Source organism: Pinus tabuliformis, chromosome J (assembly GCF_031772625.1).
Source record: "Pinus tabuliformis cultivar Carrire ecotype Pingquan chromosome J, CPIR1, whole genome shotgun sequence".
Taxonomy (NCBI): Eukaryota; Viridiplantae; Streptophyta; class Pinopsida; order Pinales; family Pinaceae; genus Pinus; species Pinus tabuliformis.
In genome coordinates this window covers 1,426,459,426-1,426,485,261 of record NC_142295.1, presented here as the reverse complement: position 1 = coordinate 1,426,485,261, position 25,836 = coordinate 1,426,459,426, and the positions used below count along the sequence as shown (strand labels likewise).

Below are 25,836 nucleotides of genomic sequence, written 5' to 3'. Positions count from 1 at the left end.
CTTCATCAAATAAAAACAGATGAAATTTAAAATTTATGTTATAATTTGAATGAACATACATGATGCTTCCAAATTACAGAGATAAATAAGATATTTTATTTTGTTTAAGAAATAATTATAAATAAATTAAGAGTATTAATAGAATATACAATGTTATAAACGTAAAAATTTATTATAATTTTAAATATATAATAAAATTTTAAAATATTATAAAATTTTAAAACTTCTTCCATTTCCGAAAAAAAGCTTGAAACTAAAACTTTGGTTAAAAATATGTGTTCCTTGTCCAATACCGGTAATGAGTGTGGATCACATTCCAGGAACATAAATTTTCAATTAAAAAGAAAAAATTCAAAACACACCCCGGCAAAACATAAAATAAGTAAATGATCAGATTTGTACAGTGAAAGGATTAGACACTTGTCAGAATCAATGACGGGAAAAGGAGTACAAAAAGACACAAAAGTCTACTCCAGCGCCAATTGCGAAGCGAAAATTGAGTGACAATCTTTTTTCTGTAATTCCTGTTACATACACTTTATTCAATCTGGACACAGGAAAATGGAAAATGTAGAATATTTCGAAATTTGAAATGGCTGCTCCAAGATAACGACACCACTGCAAAATCCTCTCCCATCTTCTTTATTCATATTTATCTGTAACTCCTCCTTCCTCTCGATACACAGTGGCAGCGCTCAGAGTCCTGTTAAGTTTGCTTCGTCTCTAAGTATTTGGGAACACACCTTAGTATAATTGTTAACACCTCCTCCTGTAGCGGCTTCTGCTGTCACAGCTCTATCTTCTTTTCAGCAGCCTGGGAAGTAAATACCACCAAATAGAAGTACACACAACGGCTACGGACCTGTGTGAGAACAGTACCAGGCATCCCATAATTAGAATCAAAACCCCTAAAATTATAACTGTATCGTACCCTTCACCTTCACCTTCACCTGCTGCTTCCTCTAAAGACCTTGGAATAGTTCCTTTTGTTTCCTCCGACAAATTAAGTTTGTTCGGCTGGGAATTAGGGGCAATACTATTCCCCGTCGGTTCCATGTCTGGGCACGGAAACTGCGGATACAAAGACGACGAAGAGAGATGATCAGCGGATTCGATCTCCCGTCGTTTCAAAGAGCTGTTAGGCGAGCTGGTTCGAGAACTCAACTTCCTGGAAAAATCAATAGATTTCCACAGCTTGCGGCTCTTTGAATCCACTTCAGCAGAGATGCGACTAGACTTAGATGTTTGCCTGATTGGCCCCGAGCTCGAGTCTGCTGCTTCTTTTTGCTGACGGATCTCTTGTGTTTTGCGCGGCTCGATCGCCGGCGTATAGTTTGTGTGGCCTCCTCTGTTAGAATTTTGTGAAATCTTCGGTTCATTTCGGCTATTTGGATGCAAATCGAGCGCCTGGCAGACAAAAATAACAGACAAGGGCAACGTCAGTCACACATTCCATTCAATTTAAATAATCACCACCAATAATTGCTGACATACAATATTTTAAATAGAAGCCCTAGTGCTGGCTTACAGTTGTGAACCGAAAAGCCTTTGCGATTCGAACCCACGACCTTCGATCCAACTTTCTTGCGGAAACCTCCTCTTTTTCTTCGGAAATTTGCTTTGGAGCTAATTCTTCAGAACAAACTTCTGATTTGCGTGATTTCACAGAAATATCAGCTGCATCGAGTGACTTCACCTTAATCTCTGTTGCGTCGAATCCCAGTGGCTTCTTCTTCATGGCGTGTTGCTGATCATTGGAAATCGCTTTCCCGTCAGATGACTGAATCACAGGAATCAATTCTCCCTCTGGAGAAATCGAAACAATCCTCACGGAAGACTCCGATTTCCCGCTGTTAAGACGAGCAGGGGAAATCTCGGCGGCGTGGTTTGAGAAATGGTTTGGCTTGGAAGATTGTTTTTTTCCTTTCCGCTTTATACTCCTCCTCAGCCTCGTCCAAAAAGATTCCGACTCAGACATCTCCATTTTGTTCACCTCCGATCCCATGGTAAAGCTAAAGAAAATAAATCTTGAATTGGCACCTGTGATGTCTGTCTGTCTGGAATACTTCTACAGCTTTCTTTCATCTGTGAATACAGAAGAATTCGAAGCTGGTTTGAATAGTACTAGGCTGTTGCAGATTGAAACCTAAAGGAATTGTAGTTTGTGGGGAATTAAATGTGCGGCATCATAGTCGTGGAGCGAAGGTCAATATGTATGACGCGGGTGTTGCTATGAAATTTCTGCCTTGTCGTGTTTCGACCTCGCGATCAATGGTACCGGCTGATAGATTTGTCTTTTAATTGCTTGGCCGCGTCAATCTCACTGAAATGCGCGTGGTCAAATCGCGCTGGACCCTGCACTGACAAATCTTATGCCAACGCCATGCTCTCCCTCCGCATTCACCGCCGTCCTGCCGTGGCTTTCCCGTTTCATTTCTCTGCATTTCCAACTAAAAACCGGTTTTACAGCGCAAACAGGAAAATTTTACCTTCGCCTTCTCATCGCGGATTTTGACGATAAAGAAGATTTAAAAGGTGGATTGATTAGTCGCCTTGATTGTCTCGCCCATGCACAGGTCAGTGGTATTCCCCACACTCATGGTGCCCTGGGCACCAACTACCATTACGTGTTTATGTGAAAGTAGAGAAAGTATGTGGCGTAATGTTCCGTCTTCTAAACAATGTGGACTTTTTCGTTTTCTTCAATGCTTTTTATGTTAAAAAGCATACCAAACTCAACCTTTCAAAGCTTTTTCTATCAAACCACTTTCTATACACATAGCTCTTTCCTAAGAGTGTCTTGGTCTTCTAATATAGACACCAAACCAAACGCAAAATTTGAGGCTGCAATGTATAATTCTCAAAATCTACAATACATACATGATAGGTAAAAAAAACAAAAAAAATAACCCCATAAAATACTATTATATATATTTTTGAATATATATGACCTTACTGCAAGTTTGACAAAATAAAAATAAAACATTGAAAATTATACATGCTTGATTCCCTTGAGGTGGACGTGGATCATAGTCATATCTTTCTTTGATGCCCTCTAAGCATCCATAATTTGATAAAGCAAATGTAATTCATTCATTAAGGATGAGTTTATCTCAAGTATTATGGTGTTTAAATAATATTTTTCCAACAATTTTTTGAGACATAAAGATTAAGAGTAAGTAAATATTGATTGTAGTGTCATCTCTTTATGTCTATATGGGGATCCAGTTGGAGATTAACATCAAAATCTCAGAATCAAAAACATCTTCTTGTTCAATGTCCTTGATTTCTTGTTGCACTATCGAGGGAGTGTGCGCTTTGTACCTTTCTAAAACAACATGTGCTCTAGCTCGAGCTTGAGCATAATTAAGGCCATCATGGCCTCCAACTCCGTGTCTAGAGCATGCTCTCTAATAGGGGCATGACTGATAAATGGAGACCATAATAGGATAGAAAGTGAGGCCGAGCAAGATACTCAAGGGTGAGAATGATTGTAAAAATGGAAGGGATGACAAGAGGGTGAAGGGGCTTCCTTTGGAAGAGGATGCAAGGAGAATGCAATGTAAGAGGAATGAACCCTTTGAACCCAAATTACATAAAATCCATCCATGAAACGAAAAGAACCAGTTAGTACAAAGAAGAATTACCTAAAAAATAGAGTGTTGGCTAATTGAGAGTTGATGCCTTGGACACTCGTTAAATAACTAGAGATGAACCAACCACAACTCCTTTTTCTATTGGATTTTGCAATAATAGAACGAAGGGAGGTTGTAAGAGCAGCCAACAAGTCCCAAATTTAAATTGAAATGAGACTATCAAAAGAGAAAAAGATTGCAAGAGAGCAAGTGTGAATGAGAGACAAAACAATGATAAGATGGAAGGAGCTAGGCCAAAAAAAGCGTGTTTGTGACCTGTTCTTTCCATAAACTTAGCATTAATAAGCCCAGAAGTTTCCAAACCAAATACGATACAGATTGCAACATAAAATCACACAGGAAAAAGGCATTCCCTTATTCTACCTATAACAAACTAACTTTCAAATGTGCCACGGCAACCTCCAAATCCCACAAAAAATTCATTACAACTTCAATGCTAGGTGACATGCATTTCCATTGGATACCTTTGTAACAACAATTAAGAAAGTAAAAAACTCTCTTCTGAAGCTTTTTTTTTTTTAATTGATATTGTTCACCTTAACAAAATTTAAAACCAGAACCTTGGGAACCAAAATGCTCGACCATTATCAATTAAAATCGCTCACAAAATTATCACCGCCAAGAATGCCTCACCTAAACTAAAAACTCTTCTAAAATCATCTAATACTTTAACATGAGTTAAGTGCGTGGAGGTCAACTATTCTACCATATGTCACTTCTCTTGTTTTCCCGACGCCTCCTAGCTCAACATTATGCGGGATCCATAAACAAAGTCATGAGCGTTCAAATTATTTATATAAGTTCACATAATACACTTCATCTTGACCATATTTCATTATTCTTGATTAATGATAATTTTAAAAGCGAATGCAATGTAGAAATGATATTTCATTGATGTATAGTGTAGGTGTTTATAAAGTAAAAATAAAAATTATAAATAATAATAATAATAATATTAGAAATATATAGGTTATTTATGGAAAAATAAATAGATTTTATTAATAATAAATTTTAATTAATATTACAAAAATTTAAATTTTTTTTATAAAGTTTAATTTTATTAGAGATTAATCATCATAATGTGAATATATATATATATATATATATATATATAAAATTAATGTTTAATATAAAAAAATATAAATTTTTTTCGTAATACATTTTAAAATGTTTAAACTAATTATATATATATATATATATATATATATATATTTATTTATTTATTTTTTTAATTTGTTAAAAAATTATTTATTTATTTTAAGGTTTTTACTTTAAAAGACATTATATCTCGATAAATTTAAAATTAAGGTAAATTTATATAAATTATGTTTAAAAAAAAATAACACATCTTACTCACATTAAGTTAAGTAGCATGCCATTAAAATATTTATAAAGTTGATATAGAAATATTTTATTATGATAAACATCAACAACATTTCCCTCATATAAAGTTGTAAAAAATGCTTCTTAACACAATAATTATTTTATCTAAAATTAAATCTATACAGACAGTAGAAACCCAAAATTTTGACATACAACACAATACTAGTTTTGAAAGAAAAATTTAATAATATTTACTAGTCTAGATCCATCTTAACTCTAGATCTACAAAGCCTAGAGAATCTTTTCACTCTAACAGATGTTCACTTTTAGAGATTTGATCACTTTTGGTGTTTGGTAGTTCCAGAGTTAAAATGAATCTAGGTTGGTTTAAAAATTGATTATAATTATAAACATTATTATTAATTTTATTTATTTATTTATTTTGTCTTGGCAAAAACGTTTACCTTACATAACAGGCACGACTGGGCAACATCTCCTCCATACTAGGTGGAGAGCACCTCCAATAATTATTACATTTTATAGATTTTTTCAAAATATGTTATTTTATAGTGATTTCAAGGAGCCTTCAAAATATGAATCTACATAGTAAATCATTTTTATTTTTTCTCTCAAAAATCTAATTATACATTTTTTGGCATGATTAATATTTTCATTGTCTAATTGAGGTTTCTGTGATCCATATCAAGTTTATGAGAAAAGTATTTCGGGAAAATCACATCATAATTCATTTGTCTTCGAACCAACAAGTATGGTTCATCGTCGAGACTAAAATGCGTTTAAAATATGTTCAATATCCTGAAATACCCCTAATACAAAGTGATTTAGCAAATTACACAACTCAAACTTATTATTTTAAAAAATCCCTACCAATTAAAAAAAATTAATAAAAAAAATTAAAAATTAAAAAATAAAATATACGTAAAAGAATATTCAATAATTAAATTACACTATATAAATCAATTATAAAACTTTAAAAAATTTAAAATCATAATCACAAAATATATATATATATATATATTTATATATTTGTTTGTGATTATGATTTTAAATTTTTTATATATAACTTAAAAAATCTCAAAATCTAATTATTTTAATTAGTTAATACTACACATTTTTCTTTGAAATATATATATGATTGTTTATTTGTTTGTGATTATGATTTTAAATTTTTTATATATAATTTGTAAAATCTCAAAATCTAATTATTTTAACTATTCTAATTAGTAAATCGTACATAATTTCCGATAATGTTGAGTTAGGAGGTGTTGGGAGGCTTCTCTCCAAGCTTTTTGAGCATAGGAATAAAATCTTAAATCAAAATAAATAATTTGTTTCTTTAGGTCGGATAGATCATTATTCGGTCTCAGCCATCATCATCATCATCACATATTTTTCTTTGAAATTTGTAATTTCAAATTCATTATTAGTAAATGTTTTTCAAGATTTTTCTTTGAAATTTAGTAAATATTTTTTTAAACTTTTATATATATATATATATATATATATATATAAACTATTTTAATTAGTAAATATTTTTCCTTGAAATTTGTAATTTCAAATTTGTTATTAATAAATATTTTTCTAGGTTTTTTTTTAAAAAAATTTAAATATTTTTTAACAAAATTTGTAATAATAAAATAGTTAACCACCACCATCATCATCATCTAGTAATAATTAAAAAATATGCTTTTAGTGTTAAATATCAATTTTTAGATTTTAATTGTATACAAAATTTAGAATCTAAAAATTAATATTCAACATGAACACCAACCATAGAAACACACATACACAAATATTTTTTAATATTTTAAAATTAATATAGATTTCATATTTTTTTAATAAAAATTATAATTTCAATATTTTATAATTATTAAAAAATATATAATTTTTGTTTAAATTTATAATTTTAAACTTATTACCATTAATAAATAATGTATTTTTCATTTATAAATTTTATATAAAAAATGGTTTTCCATATTAAATAATTTAATATCTTCAAATATTAATATTTTACAATAAAATTTAAAAAAGGTGTACCCGATCTTTAACGGACTTCAAATATCCAAAAGGGCATTGGAACCTATCAAATCAAAACTTTAAAAATCACAAAAAAATCGAGAAATCTAATGAATCAACAATGTTTATCTAGAACCTATCACATCAACATGAAAGTGAAAAAATATATTAATGAAAAAAATTAAAAGCGTAAGTCTGTCTTTGCAAGATATAAAGTCGGTACCAAGGTTAAATGAGTATCTTAGAAATCTTTACAAGATATAAAGTCGGTACCAAGGTTAAATCAGTATATTAGATTATTGACCTTTTACCATGATTACATAATCCTTAAAAGTCAATTTAATGAAAAAAAACATCACATCAATATGGCAAAAATATTTGATCTCATGACTTGTCACGAGGAGTAAATGTCCCTTTTTTGTTTTTTTGCAATTTGCAAACGAAGTTAAGTGCATTATTATATTAAAGTTTATTAAAATATCTCGGTAGCATTTTACGAGTTGCTTTAATATAAAATTGTATTATATTATGTAAATGTTATTATTCATAATATATTTTTATTAAAATTGTATTATATTATGTAAATGTTATTATTCATGATATATATTTTTTGGTAGTCCATCAGAGGTAGATATATAATTTTGGGAGATGCTTTTAGGTTTTAGGTTATTAATATATTTTTTTTTTTAATTTAAGGAAGATAAGTTTTCAGCGATTCGTAAACAAGAGACTTATAGTTCTTTCACTTCATTTACATGGATATTATGCTGAAATAACTTGTGATCATTGTTCCCTAATCTTGCACAGAGATTTCAATTGTCAAAATGGCTTATATTGTGTAAGCTACACACTTCACACTACTAACAACACAATAGCAATCAAGCAATAAAAAGCAAGACTTTGCACTTGCTCTACCACTAAGAACTCTATATAGTTGCCTTTAGAAAAGTATTGGCCCAGTAAGAATGTGGCTTTAGGAGTCTTGTACTCTATTTAGGTTGTAAATGTAGCTCCCACAAAACTTTTTTGTTGTTCACGTCAAGGCTTGACTTTAGAAGCCCAAGGTAAGTGTCTACAGGGTGGTTGGTTAGGGGAAGGGGGTAGGTGGGGTGACAAATTACACCAAGATTATTGTGTGGTTGGCTCAATGAAAAACTAGAAAGAAGCATTGGTTTGATACTCTTGGAAACCTTCCAAATTGTGCCAACTAAAATCAATGGTGTTTATAGTGTGCCCTAAAAGTTCCAAAAATAATGGTCAATCCACTAGAGCTTGAATGAATACAATGCATTGTGGCAAAAATTACTTTTCAAGAAGCATATATCCTCACTGAATTCCATCTTTTTGCATACACAACATTTTATATTGGAATCACTCTCCACTAGCTAAGGACACCTTGAAAAACAAACATGATGCCCACAAGGAATAAACATGGGTATTCTCGAATTGATCATACAAACAACACATAGTTCCCCATCTGGCATCGTAACACACTACCTCCTAATCCTTGCCCCAACCAAGGTTAGAAGGAGGTAGTTATTGTGCAAACCCAGTCTCCAAGGTCTTGTTATGGAAATGGAGTCTAAAATTTCTGACAATTTTCCACTTTCTCAAAACTTAGAACATGTGACATTGTTGTGTTCGTCTTGTCCAGACCTTTCCAACAATATAAATTTGACCTCGATCTGAATCACAGATACAGATATGTGACACTTCAAAGATAGGCCAATTCACCCTTGTGACATCACCATTGATTCCACATGGAAATCACGTGCTAACCCACGTGGCACCTTACGTGCCATCCCTGCCATCGTGGACAAGTCCACGTGGATAGGAACACTCCTTTGAATAATTAGAGGTCAACCTGATCCATAACTCTACAACACAATAAAACTTAACAAAGGGCCTGACCCCCGACCCCTAACCTAGAGATTGGCCCAACCTCCCTCCGAGATGTCTATGCTTTGGGCCTTGACTAGCTTGACCATGACCTAGTCATTCGTCCTGACCTCTAACCTTACAAACTAGCCCAACTGAGAAACTTCACCTGGGGCCCAACACAACCCAAGCTTCGACTTGCTCCTAGGGTCAACCACCCTGACTAGTGGGTCCCACCTAACTGAATCCAGGTTTAACTTTCTTCTGGGTCCTTCCTTTTCCAACATGGTTGATAGGCCAACCTCGACTTGGCGGGTCCTGACCTATTTGGCAAGTCTTTTACTTCGAAAATTTTATGACTTTCCTCCTAGGTGTTTACAAAGAACTGAACTGTTTGACCCTTCAGCCTGAGCAACCATCCACTCCATGATTTCATTACATTGCTGAAGTCCATCAAGCGTTGTGCTTGTAACATCAACCAAGCTTGGTGAGAAGTTCACAAGAGTACATCTGTGCCACTTGAATACAACAAATTCAACAAGAAATATATAGACATGTGCGGTTGGACGCACTTCATTAGATTTATAGGGAACTTACTCAAATTTCTGCCACAACAGGATATTCTTATCCTTTGCTTAATAGTCCAGTAATACTAAGAAAATAAATGAGATAACAATAATACATGCTTGCGAACATATTTGTCAATTCAGGGAAATAAACACAAAGATTCATCATCTCCCTATGACGAAGATTCAATTCTTAAGCATATGCACAAACTCAATTGTTCCTCATAAATTTACACGGGGAATCAACGTCCCTCTTGAGCTTATGAGGATTTTCACCTAGTCAGCTTATACTTGGGTACTTATGCATGCATATATGTATAGTAGCACCCGAATGCTATCCTTCCTGAGCTTTCAACTGCCTATGTCTCTCCTTAGCTCCTCATAGGGCTTAACCTAACACATTCAACATATTCATGTGTAACAGACATACATACATACATACATACATACATACATACATACATACATACATACATATATATATATATATATATATATATATATATATATATATATATATATATATATATATATATCAAGAGAGAGAGAGAGAGAGAGAGAGAGTTATTCCTTGTGAGCTTGGAACCTGAAAAATAAGGCATGGGAGCCAGAACATTACACAAAACATAGATCTATATATCCCTTAGTGAAGAGTAAACTTAGAAAATGTTTAAGCTCAATAATAACAACTAGCTCATATAACCATTGCACACATGCCATTCAACTAAACTCTATGCTCGGAATATTATAAGCATTTAATCCATTCAACTATGCAAGAAGTTCACACTTCTAATTCATACAGGGATCATCATTCTTTAGCATACAGAAAGTCACATTTCATGGCATAATATATGCATTGAACCATTACATTGGATTCATATCAATACATGCCTTAGGCCAACATAGGAACTCAAGTTATTCCATAACCAAGTTACTAAAAAAACATTGTTAATTAAAACATGAATACCTCATTCCTTAACATTATAATCCATGATAAAGCAATGCATTACACAAGCATAAAGCATTCAAAACATAAGAGACATCAACAAACACTTATATTTGATAAGTTGATCAAGGCAACTAAGAATGGGACTTCAAATATCCACCTAACCTTGGACACATTGCAGCCAAGCATTTCTTGCAGTAGTCACCCCTAAGCTAGATTCTAGTTCTTGAGGATGAGTGCTTAATGGATTTAACCAAAACTTCCAACTAAAATAGGGACTCGAGAGGACCATCCACCTCCACCCACCAACAACTTCTTATAGTCAATATCTCACAGGGGAATCTAGAGGTCCACCACCTCCACCCCTTCAACTACTTCAATAAGAAAATGTGGCTCTATTGTTACAAGCCAAAGCAGGGAATCCAGAGGCTCACCTCCACCCAAAACTGAATGAGGGAATCCAGAGGTTTATCACCTCCACCCTCAACAAATTCTTTCACATAGTGGTTCCACCCAATCTTGGGAATATAGAACCCACTGTATGAACTAGAAAACAAGTAGATGGGGCTAAAGAACTCTACTTATAAGGAATCCAAGGAACATGTCTCCACCCAAGCTGTCAAGGGAATCCAAAGAAAGTGATCTCCACTCTCTAGTCATACAGGGAATCGAGAGACTGATGTCCTCACTTAGAAGATGTTCTTTCACCTCCCAATGCTCAACTGAATGTTTTCCTTACTCCTTGCCTTCTAGTAGTGACATAGAGATATGTTATGTTTTCCTCCCGTGTTGTGCTTTCTTTCCTCCTTTTCAGTGAAACCAATGCTTCTATGCACCTCTCCCTAAGGCTTTGCTTCCTTTTTATTGTTTCCACTGAAATTCTTTATTTGTTATCTTGCATTCTCTCTCTTTTTATCCCTTCACTACCTATGAATTCCCTCCTTCTGAATCCCTCTCTTATTTTTTTCAATGAGTGGAGTGTCATACCCCAAGAGAAATCCTTGTTTCCCTTGCATGGAGTGTGATACTCACCCCATTATGCAATTGCAATTGTTTTTGGTTGTCTGTGCGTACATTCTCTATTGCCCCTGACTTCCTTCTCTGCCACAATGGTTCTATCTTTTCTGAGTGGTGATGGGGATGTTGTTGTGTCAGCTCCCTACCCCATGCTCTTGTTGGTTGAATTCAATTGTCTCATCTACACGCACAACTCATCCTTCTTAAATTTTGTCTTCACTGCCTTATGGAATTATTCAAGGCAAACATGGCATTTGTTGTCCTTCTTTCTTGCTTAATTAATTTATAACACTGGTCTATTTAAGGTACACATACCAACCCTTCAATGGTTGTCATGAAACCAGCCAAGGCGCCTTCAAGTCGCAAGAAATATTCTTCCTAAAACTCTAGAATATGTTTCCCAATTCTCAGACCTTTTAGTTTATAATCAACATACATGAGATGTTTGCAATTTTTTGTAAGAGGTGAATTTTCCTAAAGGGGTTGTCAAAGGCACATTCCAAAATGATGAAAATTTTACTTTTGTTTCTTAACTTCAAAAGTTGTAATAGGATAACTGTTTTTTTAACTTTCCATACTTGAGACTTCCTACTTGAAGAGGAAATCTTCCATCATGTTGAAAACCATGAACTTCAACACAGATAACATCATTTTCCTCAATAATTCTCCACATTTCAACTCATCCGCTTTTGTGTGATGTATTAGAATGGCATTCAACAAATTCATAGAAGAGAGCATTAACAAAGTTTCTTATAAAGTTGATGTCAACTTGCCATCATTTTGAAGCAACCCAAAACAATCTGTAAAATGTCATCAATATATGGTTTGAATCTTGCTCAACAAGTGTGAATATGAGAGAGTTTGTTGACACACTTAACCACATTTCATAGTGTAGCCACTAATCCAAAATAAAAAACCCCTTTTTCCGATGGCTCTGTCTTCCACCAATGATCTTGTATGATCATAGATCATGCAATTAACTAGTTAGTCCACATACTATGAAGCATTCCTACCATGAATTGAAAATGGAGAAATTTGTAGTTGCTATGGGGATGCATATGATTGTTGTATGGCCATATACAACCCAAAGAGGATAAATAAACACTATGTGCATACTCTAATGAACACTAGATGCTCAAGAAGGATGTTCTATATGGATTTTCGAACAACCAACATATTATCAGTTGATGCTCACTCTCCCATATTCATTAGGGAGGTCAAATTCACTTTAATGGTCAATCGGAATTCCCCAAATGCCAAACAACCTCTTACAACTATTTATGGCCTTATATAGAGCCCACAAACTAAGTAAAGGGATGATTTGCTAAATTTACAAGAATGATGGTAATATTTTAGCCTGAAATTTGTTGATCTTGTCATTATATCCATTTATTTTAGGGATTCCATTAAATGGACATAGATCATTACGAAGTTGTTGGATTTCATAAAAATATAATTGGAAAGGAATTTATGAGGATTGCTAACAAGAGTATAGTAGATAATTCTTCATTTCAACCAATAATTCAACTATAGGGAGCCCATTGAACATAGTTAAGAACACCAATAGCCCATACTTCAGATTTAACCTATCCATAGAAACATTAATTATTATAAACCATTAATAAAGTTAAGAAAATCATTCCAAACTTAGGAATTACTCCACAACTAGAGAGAAATCTAGACATAAAGACACAATGTTTACCCTAGAAACCTAAATAGGGAAACCAACTTCAAATGTTTGCTCAACTTTCATTTCAATGATATTTGGTTATATTTTAGCTCATGTCCCTTTATGCCTCTTACTCTCCAAGCCAACAAAAATCCCTTTGAGAGTGAAAGTATAAGAACAAATAGGGATATTTGGGGTAATGGGAACACCAAAGGGAATGACCTTTCATTTCTCATTCATCTACCTCTTCTCCTCTCCTATTCTATATTCTTATTTTAAATAATTATTTTTCTTCTCATTTTGTCATATTCCACTTTTGCATTAGCATTGTCTTTCATAAATTTCTAACCTTATTTAATTGTTAAATTAGCTTGTAGTATTAAGTCTTACAACATTGAGAGGATTTTTGTTTTGTAAAATCACAAAGGCAATCAATCTAGGCTCATGTGCCTTTTCTCTGCTTCTTTGAAAAATGGCTACCACTCTTGCTCCTAGCTACAACTATGACTTTGCCTTGTAGCTCTGGTTATTGGCTCTAGATATAGTTATGGCTCTAGCTTTGGTTGTTGGCTCACTTACTCTTGCAATACACAAGTCTATTAACTGAATCTCAGTGCTAAGCAATATTTAGATATGAAATTTACAATCAACATCCATTCTTAGCTCTCTCAAAATTGGATATTGTCCATTTTGGTAGTCAATGAAGCCAAGTTGTATGCTATGCTATGTTAAGTCTAACCCCAACAAACTATGACATAATGTAAAATCTCTGCAAGGGAACTGTAGTTTGCAATATTTTTCTATGATAAATTGCATCATCATACATAAACAACCCTCTAGTGTTTACACATGCTTACAAACACTTTGTCTCTACAAGAATTGTTAAATATTTGGGGGGGGGGGGGGGGGGTGGTGTGGCGGGGGCGGCATAGGGTGAATCAATATTCTTGTTTCCCAAACTAAAATTTCACTTTAATCCTTATTTCTTAATATTCATTTATGGAATAAACAAAAAACATCACATAATTAAATGAACACATAAAACACTAGATTTTTAGAATGGAAACCCATAAAGGGAGAAAACCACAAATAGTTCATCTTTTCTTTTAAGTGGTTGTTGTAGGTGTTGAAAATAGCAACAAGAAATGCTAAATATAGAAGCACTAAATTTAGTACTACTATAAATAGCATTTCAGGATACCTTCCTCTTTTAGTCAGTCCCTAAAACTAAAATAGTGAAGTGAAATTCGAATTTGATCTTAGCAGCTATTTATAAAATAATTAATTAATTCACCATGAGTTAATTAGTTAAGGAAAATAAAAGATGAAGTCTATGTGGGGACATGCAGCAGTTTCTCCATTAATTGAGGAATTTATCCATTAGTTAAAGAGATAAGGATGAGTTGTAATATCGAGTTTTAATTAGTTGGCCCAGTTAACTGAGTCAAGTCCAGTTAGATTAATTCAAATAGTTTGTTGAATTAATGTAAGCTAAGTTAGTTAATGCATGCATGCATGTAACTACTGCACTTCAGATAACTGAATATTCTCTCATAAATAACTCATGCATGTCAGTTCAAACAGAGACCCAGTTGAGATCAGATGGAGAGACAGTGCACTATCAATTGCTAGAATATTCCATTGTGAATATCCCTTGCACACAGAAGGAATTCTTTCCTTGAGGATTGTGCAGTTACTTATTCAGGTTTTGTGAGTGTGATGAGGCCAATTCACACATGTGGCTTCACTAGACCCCAAGAAAAACTGCGCAAGGAAATAGGAGGCTCGGAGGGCTTGAGGAGGACATATATTGTGTCTATTCAGTCTGTGAGTGGTATTGTTTGATTGCAGAGAGAGTAGGATAGCTTGAGAGCTGATTCTTTTTGTAACTTGAACAAGATTTCCACTTGTATGATAATACAGAGATTGGGGTTTTAGGCTGAGGCTTTCCCTGGGTTATTTCTTCTATGTTATGTGTGATTGATTTCTCATTCTCAGTTATATGTGTTCTCTTGATCTTGCTCAATTCGATTAAGTTTCCACAAAGTGTTGTAGAAGTAGATCTTGTATTTTGCTTTAGTTATTGCATAATATGTTGATCTACAGTGGGAATTTCTACATGGTATCAAAGCAAAGGTGATCAAAGGAGAAGAATAGTATATAAGAAGGGAGAAGTTCAAAGTTTGTGGTTCCTGAATATAGAAATCGAGTTCTCATCACATCTCAATTTCACCAATGGTGTTCAGCAGTTTAAGACTCAAGTATGCCCTTGATGGCAGCTCGAATTGTATAGCCTAGAAGGATCGCATGGAGGCAGTATTAGAGGATAACGGTCTAAAGGAATTCATTGATCAAGAAGTCCCCAAGCCGACTTATGCTACTCAACTGGCAGAATGGAAGAAATGTGTGGCTAGAGAAAGAAGAATCCTCCTGGAGGGAGTTCAAGACCACATTGTCTCAAGCTTCCATGGGAAGGAGACACCGTTTTCGATGTGGAAAACATTGAAAGATCTATATCAGAACAACAACGATTAGAGGAAGCTGGTGCTGAAAGAAAAGCTTCGTAAGATCAAGTGTGAAAAGAGCGACACGATCTCTACATATATGAACAAGCTCACCACCTACAGGGATGAACTTGGAAGTGTAGGGATCATGACCACTGATGATGACATGGTGAGTCTTGCACTCCTTGGTCTTCCTAAGAGCTGGCATAGCTACCAAGACTCGGTTAATGGAAGAGAAAACTACCAGATTAGGAACGACTCTGGTCGGATTTGATGCAGGAGGAAATAAGAAGAAGCACTAGATATGGATCCTCATCGAAGCAAGATGATGAGGAAAATCTAGCCTTAGCGAGTAAGGTGAGGAAAGGGAAAGGGAAGGTGTCCCATCCCAAATCTGGTTCTTCCCATGGTGGGAAGAAGATTGACAAATCGAAAGTGCGATGCTTTCATTGTCATGAAGTGGGCCATTATGCTACGAATTGTCCACAGAAGAAATCCAAGAAGGGTTCCTCGAAGGGATCTAATGGTGAGGCACTGGCCTCACAGTTTGAGCTGGATTTCTCACTTATCGCATGCATGGTTTCATCCATGGTGGGATGTGTGTGGTACCTGGATAGTGGAGCTTCATTCCACATGTTAGGTGATAAGAATATTTTCAGTACCTTGGAGGAGAAGGATCTCTAGATGTGGATCGAGATGGGCGATGATGGAAAGTACTATGTTTTAGGTGAAGGTACAGTTGTGTTTCAGAAGGAGCATGGAGCTCCCCTCACCCTGACTGATATAAAGTATGTACCAGGTTTGAAGAAGAATCTTGTGTCTAGCGCTATGCTAGAAGATAAAGGCTATGATGTAGTCTTTAGTAAGGAAAGGTATTCCTGAGGCATATTGGAACCAGACAGACAAAGCGAATTGGGATTCGAGTAAAGCATCTCTACAAGCTAGAGGTAGATGATTGTGCTGCATTGAGTTCCAAATTTAAGATGGTGCAGATCCAAGATGTTGGTGAGCTATGGCATAGAATACTGGGCCATTTGCACCATGGAGCCCTGAAGATCATGCAACAGATTTCTATCGGATTACCCAAGGGAAAACTTGAGCAGATGAATACATGCAAAGGTTGTACCTTGGGTAAGTATGCGAAATCTTCCTTTCTAGATTGAGACAGTAGAGCTGGAGCAATCAAGCAGCGAGTTCACTCAGATGTTTGTGGACCATTCTCTACAGCCTCCACCGTTAAACAAAGGTACTATGCTATTTTTATTGATGATTTTTCTCGTAGATGCTGGATCGAATTTATGCAAATGAAGGATCAGACCTTCTTGAGGTTTTGTGAGTTTAAAGCCTTGGCAGAGAAAGAATTTGGAAAGAAAATAAAAGGCTTGCATAGTGACAATGGTGGAGAGTATGTCTCCCAACAGTTTAAAGACTTCTGCGCTGCAGAAGGAATTAAATGGGAATTGACGGCACCCCATAACCCATAGTAGAATGGGGTGGCCGAAAGGAAGAACATATTTATTGTGGGAGAAACTAGATCGATGTTGCATGACCAAAGCCTACCACTACATTTGTGGGCTGAGGCATGTAATACAATAGTATACTTGCAGAACAGAAGCCTGCACTGTATACTCGGGATGAATACACCTATGGAGGCCTTTTCCAGGAAGCGAGATGATGTAAGTCACTTTTGAATCTTTGGATCATCAGTTTACTGTCATGTGACCAAAGATGCCGGGAAGAAGCTAGACCCAACAGCTGAGTTGGGAATACATGTGGGGTACACGAATACACCCCACAACTATCGGGTGGTACACAGGGATCTGAAGTTCGACGAGCAGAAAGCCATGTGCTTATCACTTGAGAGGGAGCTCAAGTTACATGCAGAGGAGGAACTTTCAGTTCCTAAGGAGGAGGAGCCTCATATTGATGCGGAGAAGTCGCAAGCAGATTATTCGAGAGTGGAGACATCCACTCATGCTGATACTTCCAGAGATGGGCGTAAACGCTCAAGGGAAGCTGAAAGGTTGATGCTGGATGTGCGGGAGAATGTGGGACAACCATATTTTGAGCACAGATAGAGGAGGTCACTTGAGCGGTACACTGGGTACATGGCCCTGGTTGGGGAGTGCGTAGATACCAAACCTTCTTCATTCGAGGAGGCAGTGCAACAACCAGTCTGGGTTGATACAATGGTAGAGGAGTATGACTCTATCATTCGGAACAGTGTGTGGGATGTTGTCCCAAGACCTCAGGGGAAGTTAGTGGTGAGTTCTAAATGGATTTACAAGGTAAAGCAGGCAACTGATGGCAGTTTTGAGAAACATAAGGTGAGATTTGTTGCCCGAGGTTTCTCACAGGTCGAGGGGATCAACTACAATGAGACTTTTGCTCCCGTAGCAAGTTACTCATCAATTAGATTAATGTTGGCACTATCAGCTTAGATGGGGTGGAATATCCACAAGATGGACGTGAAGACAACATTCCTCAATGGGAAAATTGAGGAGGAGGTGTACATTGAGAAGCCAGAGGGTTTCGAGACCTTCAATCATGAGTCATATGTGTGCAGAATCAAGAGGGCTTTTGTATGGGCTGAAGCAAGCACCTCGTGCTTAGTACACCAGGGTCGACAACTATTTCATCGGTTTGGGCTTCACCAAGAGTGAAGCAGGTGCGAATCTTTACCACATTACAATAGAAGGTAAACCATTTATCATTATTCTTTATGTCGATGATCTGATTTTGACAGGTGATGATCAGCTGATACAATCTTGCAAGGAGGACCTTGCAAGAGAGTTCGAGATGAAGGACATGGGCCTTATGCACTACTTTCTAAACATGGAGGCGTGGCAAAAAGATGGTGAAGTATTTGTGTCTCAAGGCAAGTATGCCAATGAGATACTCAAGCGCTTTCACATGGAGAAGTGTAAGTCCATGCAGACTCCTCTAATAGGGAACTGGAGGAAGGAGGATGCTACTTCAGGTGAGGTATTAGCTTCTACTGTTTATCGGCAGCTAGTGGGTTCACTTATGTATCTCATGAACACACGACCCGACTTATGATTTGCGGTGAACCAGCTGAGTCAAGCTATGGTTCAGCCTACCAAGTTGTTTTGGAAGGCAGCGAGGCATGTGCTAAGATACCTCAGAGGCACATCTCAGTTTATATTATGGTACAGACGGACAGAGGGAGTGAAGCTTCAGGGCTTCACAGATGCGGATTGGGCAGGGAGTCCATCAAACCAGAAGAGCACTTCAGGAGGAATCTTCAACCTTGGTTTAGCTGCAGTTTCCTCATACAACAAGAAACAAAGATCAATTGCACTTAGCTCAGCAGAGGCTGAATACATGGCTGCTAGTCAGGCTGCATGTGAGGCCATTTGGATGCGGAAGATTCTAGTGGGATTGTTTGGTCAGAGGAAGGATCCTACAGTGATCTACTGTGATAACTAGAGTTGTATCAAACTCTTTGAGAATCCAGTTTTTCATGACAGGTCCAAGCACATTAATATCCGATATCACCATCTTCGAGCTTGTGTGGTCAAGAGGATCATGTTGTTGCTGTATGTTTCGATTGAGGAACAAGATGCAGATGTTTTGACTAAGGCATTGTCAAAATGCAAGTTTGAGTTCCACAGAGATAGGATTGGGGTTACTAATAATCCCTTTCTTGTTGAGAGGGAGTATTGAAAATAGCAACAAGAAATGCTAAATATAGAAGTGCTAAGTTTAGTACTGCCATAAATGGAATTTTGGGATACCATCCTATTTTAGTCAGTCCCTAAAACTAAAATAGTGAAGTAAAATTCGAATTTGATCTTAGCAGTTGTTTGTAAAATATCACCATGAGTTAATTAGTTAAGGAAAATCAAACATGAAGTCTAAGTGGGGACATGCAACAATTTCTCCATTAATTGAGGAATTTATCCATGAGTTAAAGAGATAAGGATGAGTTGTAATATTGAGTTGTAATTAGTTGGCCCAGTTAACTGAGTCAAGTCCTATTAGATTAATTCAAACAGTTTGTTGAATTAACATAAGTTCGGTTAGTTAATGCATGCATGCATGTAAATGTTGAACTTCAGATAACTGAATATTGTCTCATAAATAACTCATGCATGTCAGTTCAGAACGAGACCCAGTTGAGATCAGATGGAGAGACAGTGTACTATCACTTGCTAGAATATTCCATTGTAAATATCCCTTGCATGCAGAAGGAATTCTTTCCTTGAGGATTGTGCAGTTACTTCTTCAGGTTTTGTGAGTGTGATGAGGCCAATTCACACATGTGGCTTCACTAGACCCCAAGAAAAATTGCGCAAGGAAATAGGAGGCTTGGAGGGCTTGAGGAGGACATATAGTGTGTCTATTCATTCTGTGAGTGGTATTGTTTGATTGCAAGGAGAGCATGATAGCTTGAGAGCTGATTCTTTTTGTAACATGAACAAGATTTCCACTTGTATGATAATACAGAGATTGGGGTTTTAGGCTGAGGCTTTCCCGGGTTATTTCTTCTGTGTTATGTGTGATTGATGTCTCATTCTCAGTTATATGTGTTTTCTTGATCTTGCTCAATTCGATTAAGCTTCCGCAAAGTGTTGTAGAAGTAGATCTTGTATTTTTCTTTAGTCTATTTCATACTCTGTTGATCTACAGTGGGAATTTCTACAGAAGGCACCCAACTACAATTACAGAATTTTCAAGCACCCACTTGCAAGAGATATCTATCCCTTTTCTAATTTTGTAGGTTTTGACTCACTAGAGACAACTATCCCTAAAGTTTATTGGGCACCCACCTACCGAGAACACTGATCCCCAATTAGTGTTGTTGAATTGTTTAGCTATTTCCTTTCTTTACTCTATATCAGAAATTGCAATTTCTAGCAAATGAATTGCCTATATTACCCCCATTACTCTTCTCTTACATGCACTGATATATTTCCACATCTATACCCTCTTCTCACTCTTCCCTTTTATTATCTAATATTTCTGTTAATATCTTCTTTCTTCACCACACCACCAACCACTTCCTCAATTAGTTCTCTTCTATACTTTGTGGTCTATATCCTTCCTTTACCATGGGTGTAGTTCTATGGTTTTACCACACGAAAAAACTCAGTTGACTATATCAACACATAACGTCTTATCAACTTTTGAATTAGTCAATGGTGTTGGAGTGCTTAAGGTCCTTTTATTTTCGATCTTTTCTCCATATGACCACATGTTGAAATTTAGGGCTATTCATGTCATTTCCTTTAGTACCAGATTCCAAGCTATTTACTCCTCATGATTGATGGTGGGAACCACAACTTCAATGCTTCCAAATTTAAGAAAAATTTAATAAAGTTCACCCACGGTTAAATGTCCACTAAATTCCAAAGTGCACATAGTGATCCAATCAAAATCACTAGTGAAGAAGTCACACCAAAGGCCCCCATAGACTATTCGAACTTTAATGAAGTAGGGAGGGGGAAGGGGTCTAATTGTTTTCTTATTTGCAATTAAATATCAACCAATTTTTAAATCAGGTTTAGTGATTCGATTAAAACCGATACAGAGAAGTCACATTAGGGCCCCCTCGACTATCTAAACTTTAACGGGGGGGTTATTTTTGTCATATATGGTTGACTATTGTGAAATGTGGTGCCAAATGAGGTTAATCAAGCCCACTACATGTCATTTCAAATACACATATAAACAATGCACCATGTCATGTCCACATCACTGTCTTCCACTTGCCATGCCATGTCATCACCACATCACTGCCACATGTCAGTCGAAAAAATGCCACTTAGATGCCTAAAAATGCCTCATCCACCTACCATGTGTCATGACCACATGGGACCATGTCATCAACCTATCATGTGTCCTCAAACCTAGTGCTCCGAATGCCACATGTTCTATCATATAGATACCATGTTTCTTGTCCTCCTACTTGTTGAAATATGGCAACAATACTATTGCAATTTAATTTGTCCTTGAATTAAATTATGAATCAAAATCGAATTTAGTCTTAACAGCTACTTGGAAATAATTACTTAATTTATTTTAAATTAATTAGTTGTAGAAATTCAAGTTAGAAGTCTTTCTGAAGTCATATTTGAGTTGTAATTAGTTAACTCAGTTTACTGAGTTAAGTCCAGTTAAATTAGTTCCAAACTGTTTGAGGAACTAATAGTGAGTTAACAGTCAGTTGATGCATTAATGCACTCAACTAGTGCTACTCCAGTTAACTGAAGATTCCCTCATCAGAAACTCATGCATGTCTATTCTGAGAAAGACCTAGTTGAGATTAATGTTCAAGGACAATGTATTATCAGTTGCATGTTTTTTCTCATGGAGAAAACTCATGCATGCAATCAAGGATTCATCCTTGAGGATTGCGTAGTTTTGAAGGCTTGTTTTTCCACTTGGTAATAGGCTAGTCATCCACAAGGAACAACGCAAGGAAATAGGAGCTTGGAGGGTGGAGAGTAAGGTTGGAGAGAAGCCAAGATTGCCTGTGAGAATCTGTGAGGATTGTATTGAGAGCTGGCTAGCTATGAGAGCTAAGGCTTTGTATAATTCCTATGTATTTCCACCATATATGATAATATAATAGTGTGGGGTTTTTATCTGAGATTTTCCCCAAAGTATTTTCATGTGTATTGTGCCATTGATTCTTCTTCTTCTAGTTATATTGTTCAGTGTGGGGTTTTTATATGAGATTTTCCCCAAAATATTTTCATGTGTATTGTGCCATTGATTCTTCTTCTTCTAGTTATATTGTTCAGCTCGATATTTAAGCTTCCACAAATTGATAGTAGAAGTAGGTTATAGTATTCTGCTTTATATTGCATTATCGGGTTAACCCATCACATATTTTCTACATGGTATCAGAGCTGTGAACAATATACTAAGAAGAGAATTCGAAGTTTGAAGCTCGGTGTTGCAGGGGAAAATCGAATTCATATCATACTTCAAGGTTGGCCAATGGCGTTCTATGGCTTGAGACTCGAGTATGCCTTGGAAGGTAGCTCGAATTACATAGCATGGAAAGATAGAATGTAGGTTGTATTAGAAGACAATGGCTTGAAGGAATTCATTAATCAAGAAATCCCAAAGCCTTCTTCAACTAATGCACAAGAGTTGGCTGAGTGGAAGAAGTGTGTGGCGAAGGCGAGACGGATCATCCTTGAGGGAGTTCGAGACCATATTGTCTCGAGTCTCCATGGGAAGGATACTCCATTTTCAATGTGGAAGACATTGAAGGACCTCTACCAGAATAGTAGCGACCAGAGGAAATTGGTGCTCAAGGATAAGCTTCGAAGAATCAATATGGAGAAGGGTGATACGATTTCCACATATCTGAACAAGCTCACCACATGCAGAGATGAGCAAAGATGAGCTTGGCAGTGTGGGAATAACTATTGCCGATGATGATAAGGTGAGCCTCGCTCTCCTTGGCCTTCTAAAGAGTTGGAATAGCTACTAGGACTCTATGAATGGAAGGGAGAAACTACCAGATTGGGAACGACTGTGGTCGGATCTTATGCAGGAGGAGATCAGGAGGAGCACACGAGATGGTTCTTCATCCAAGAACGATGATGAAGAAAATATGGCCTTAGCAAGTAAGGCAAGGAAAGGGAAGGGGAAGGCTTCCCATTTCAAATCAAATTCTTCTCATGGAGGGAAGAAGAGTGACATGTCTAAAGTAAGATGTTTTAATTGTCACAAGATGGGACATTATGCAACTAATTGCCCATCGAAGAAGTCCAAGAAGGGATCCTCGGAAGGATCGAAAGGTGAGGGATTAGCCTCTCAGGTCAAAATGGATTTTACCCTCATCGCATCCATGGTGTCATCGATGATGGGTTGTGTCTAGTATCTTGATAGTGGAGCCTCATTCCACATGACCGGTGATAAAAATTTATTCAGTGCCTTGGAGGAGAAAGACCTCAAGATGCGCATAGAGATGGGTGACGACAGAAGGTATAGTGTTTCAGGAGTGGGCATGGTTGCTTTTTAAAGGGAGCATGGAGCTCCTCTCACCTTGACAGATGTGATGTATGTGCTTGGACTAAAGAAGAACTTGGTATCAGTCACGATGTTGGAGGACAAAGGCTACAATGTTGTCTTCAGTAAAGGAAAGGCGTTCCTAAGACACATAGCCATGGGTTAGACCAAGAGGATATGGATTTGGGTGAAGAATCTCTATAAACTAGAGGTAGAAAGCAGAATTGGTGCAAAGCCAAGACAATGACGAGTTGTGGCACAAGTAGTTGGGCCATTTGCATCATGGGGCTTTGAAGATAATGCAGTAGGTATCTACAGGACTTGCCAAAGGTAAAATTGAGAAAGTTGACACATGCAAAGGTTGCACCTTGGGAAAGTAAACCAAGTATTGCTTTCATGATTGAGACAGTCAACCAGAGGCTATCTTAGAGTGAGTTCATACTGATTTGTGTGGACCATTCTCGACTGCATCCACAACGAAGCAAAGGTATTATGTGATTTTCATTGATGACTATTCTTGTAAATTCTAGATTTATTTCATGCAGAAGAAGGACCAAACTTTGACAAAGTTTTTTGTGTTCAAAGCTTTGGTCGAGAAAGAGTCAAGGAAGAAGATCAAGGCCTTGAGAAGCGAAAACTGTGGAGAATATGTCTCTCAAGAGTTTAAGGACTTTTGTGCAGTGGAAGGAATTAAATTAGAGTTGACGACACCTCATAACCCACAACAGAATGGGGTGGATGAGAGGAAGAACATAACTTTGTAGGGGCGCTCAGGAAATTTTGCATGACCAAGGCCTACCACTTCACTTGTGGGCCAAGGCATGCAACACAATGGTCTATTTTCAGAATAGAAACCCACATCGCATACCTGGGATGAAGACACTAGAGGAAGCTTTCTCCGGTAAGAGACCAGATGTGGGTCACTTCAGGATCTTTGGCTCATCGGTATATTTCCATGTGACAAAGGATGCACGAAAGAAGCTTGAGCCGATAGCAGAGTTGGGGATATTTGTGGGGTACACTGATACACCTCACAACTATCGGGTGTACTTTCCTACCAGTCGGAGGATAGTGGTTCGTAGAGATCTCAAGTTTGATGAGCAGAAGGCCATGCGAGTTTCCCTTGAGAGGGAGCTCCAACTACAGGCTGTGGAGGAACTGTTGGTTCCTAAGGAGGAGGAGCCTCAGACTGATGTGGAGTAGCCGCATGCAGAGGTTCTAGGAGTGGAGACATCCACTCAAGCAGAGTCTTCCAGAGATGGAAAAAAGTGCACAAGAGAAGCTGACAGATTGTTGGAGGATGCGAGAGAGAATGTGGGAGCACCATATTCTCAACAGAGACAGAGGAGGTCGCCTGAGAGGTACACTGGATACATGGTCCTTGCTAGGGAATGTGTTGAGACCAAGCCATCTTCCTTTGAGGAAGCAGTGCAACAACTGATTTGGGTTGATGCTATGGTGGAGGAGTATGACTCCATAATTCATAACAGTGTTTGGGATGTGGTTGCAAGACTGGAGAACAAGTCAGTTGTGAGTTCCCGTTGGCTTTACAAGGTAAAGCAAACTATTTATGGTAGTGTGGAGAAGCATAAGGCAAGATTTGTTGCCCGTGGCTTTTCACAGGTTGATGGGGAGTTGTTTGTGTCTCAGGGCAAGTATTCCAACGAGATACTCAGGAGATTCCACATGGAGAAGTGCAAGCCCATGCAAACTCCTCTAGCAGGTAACCGGAGGAAGGAGGTCGTTACTTCAAGAGAAGTGGTAGAGGCTACAACGTACAAGCAGCTTGTGGGTTCACTAATGTACTTAATGAACACACAACCATATTTGTGTTATGTGGTCAACTAGCTGAGTCAAGTGATGGTTCATCCTACCAAGATGTTTTGGAAGGAGACAAAGCATGTATTGAGATACCCCAAAGGAAAATCTTCGTATGGATTATGGTACAGACGGAAAGAGGGAGTGAAGCTACAGGGCTTCACTGATGTAGATTGGGTTAGCGACAGTTTCTTGGTACAACAGGAAACAGAGGTCGGTTGCACTCAACTCGGCAGAGGCAAAATACATGGCTGCAAGTCAGGCAACATGTGAGACCATTTGGATGTGGAAAATCCTAGTTGGTTTGTTTGATCAGAGGATGGATCCAACTGTGATCTATTGTGATAATTAGAGTTGTATCAAACTCTCTGAGAATCTAGTATTTCATGATAGGTCCAAGCACATTGACATCTGTATCATCATCTCAGAG

General features: G+C 37.0%; 1 protein-coding gene across 1 annotated transcript; it reads right to left on the bottom strand.

Annotated features, from left to right (window-relative positions):
- Window positions 1-369: 369 nt before the first annotated feature.
- On the bottom strand, window positions 370-2,517 carry LOC149232704 (uncharacterized). Its single transcript, XM_089376551.1, has 2 exons — window positions 1,529-2,517; window positions 370-1,407 (listed from the first exon to the last, which is right to left on the bottom strand). The coding sequence occupies exons 1-2, from the start codon at window positions 2,003-2,005 to the stop codon at window positions 796-798; spliced, it is 1,089 nt and encodes a 362-aa protein (XP_089232677.1). The 5' UTR covers window positions 2,006-2,517; the 3' UTR covers window positions 370-795.
- Window positions 2,518-25,836: the final 23,319 nt, after the last annotated feature.

What these genes read in the sequence shown, in the direction of transcription:
- LOC149232704 (XM_089376551.1), bottom strand. Translation starts at nt 2,005, where the DNA reads ATGGGATCGGAGGTGAACAAAATGGAGATGTCTGAGTCGGAATCTTTT. An exon ending in AGGCTTTTCGGTTCACAACT is followed by an intron (nt 1,408 to 1,528) that starts GTAAGCCAGCAC and finishes TTTGTCTGCCAG; the next exon opens with GCGCTCGATTTGCATCCAAA.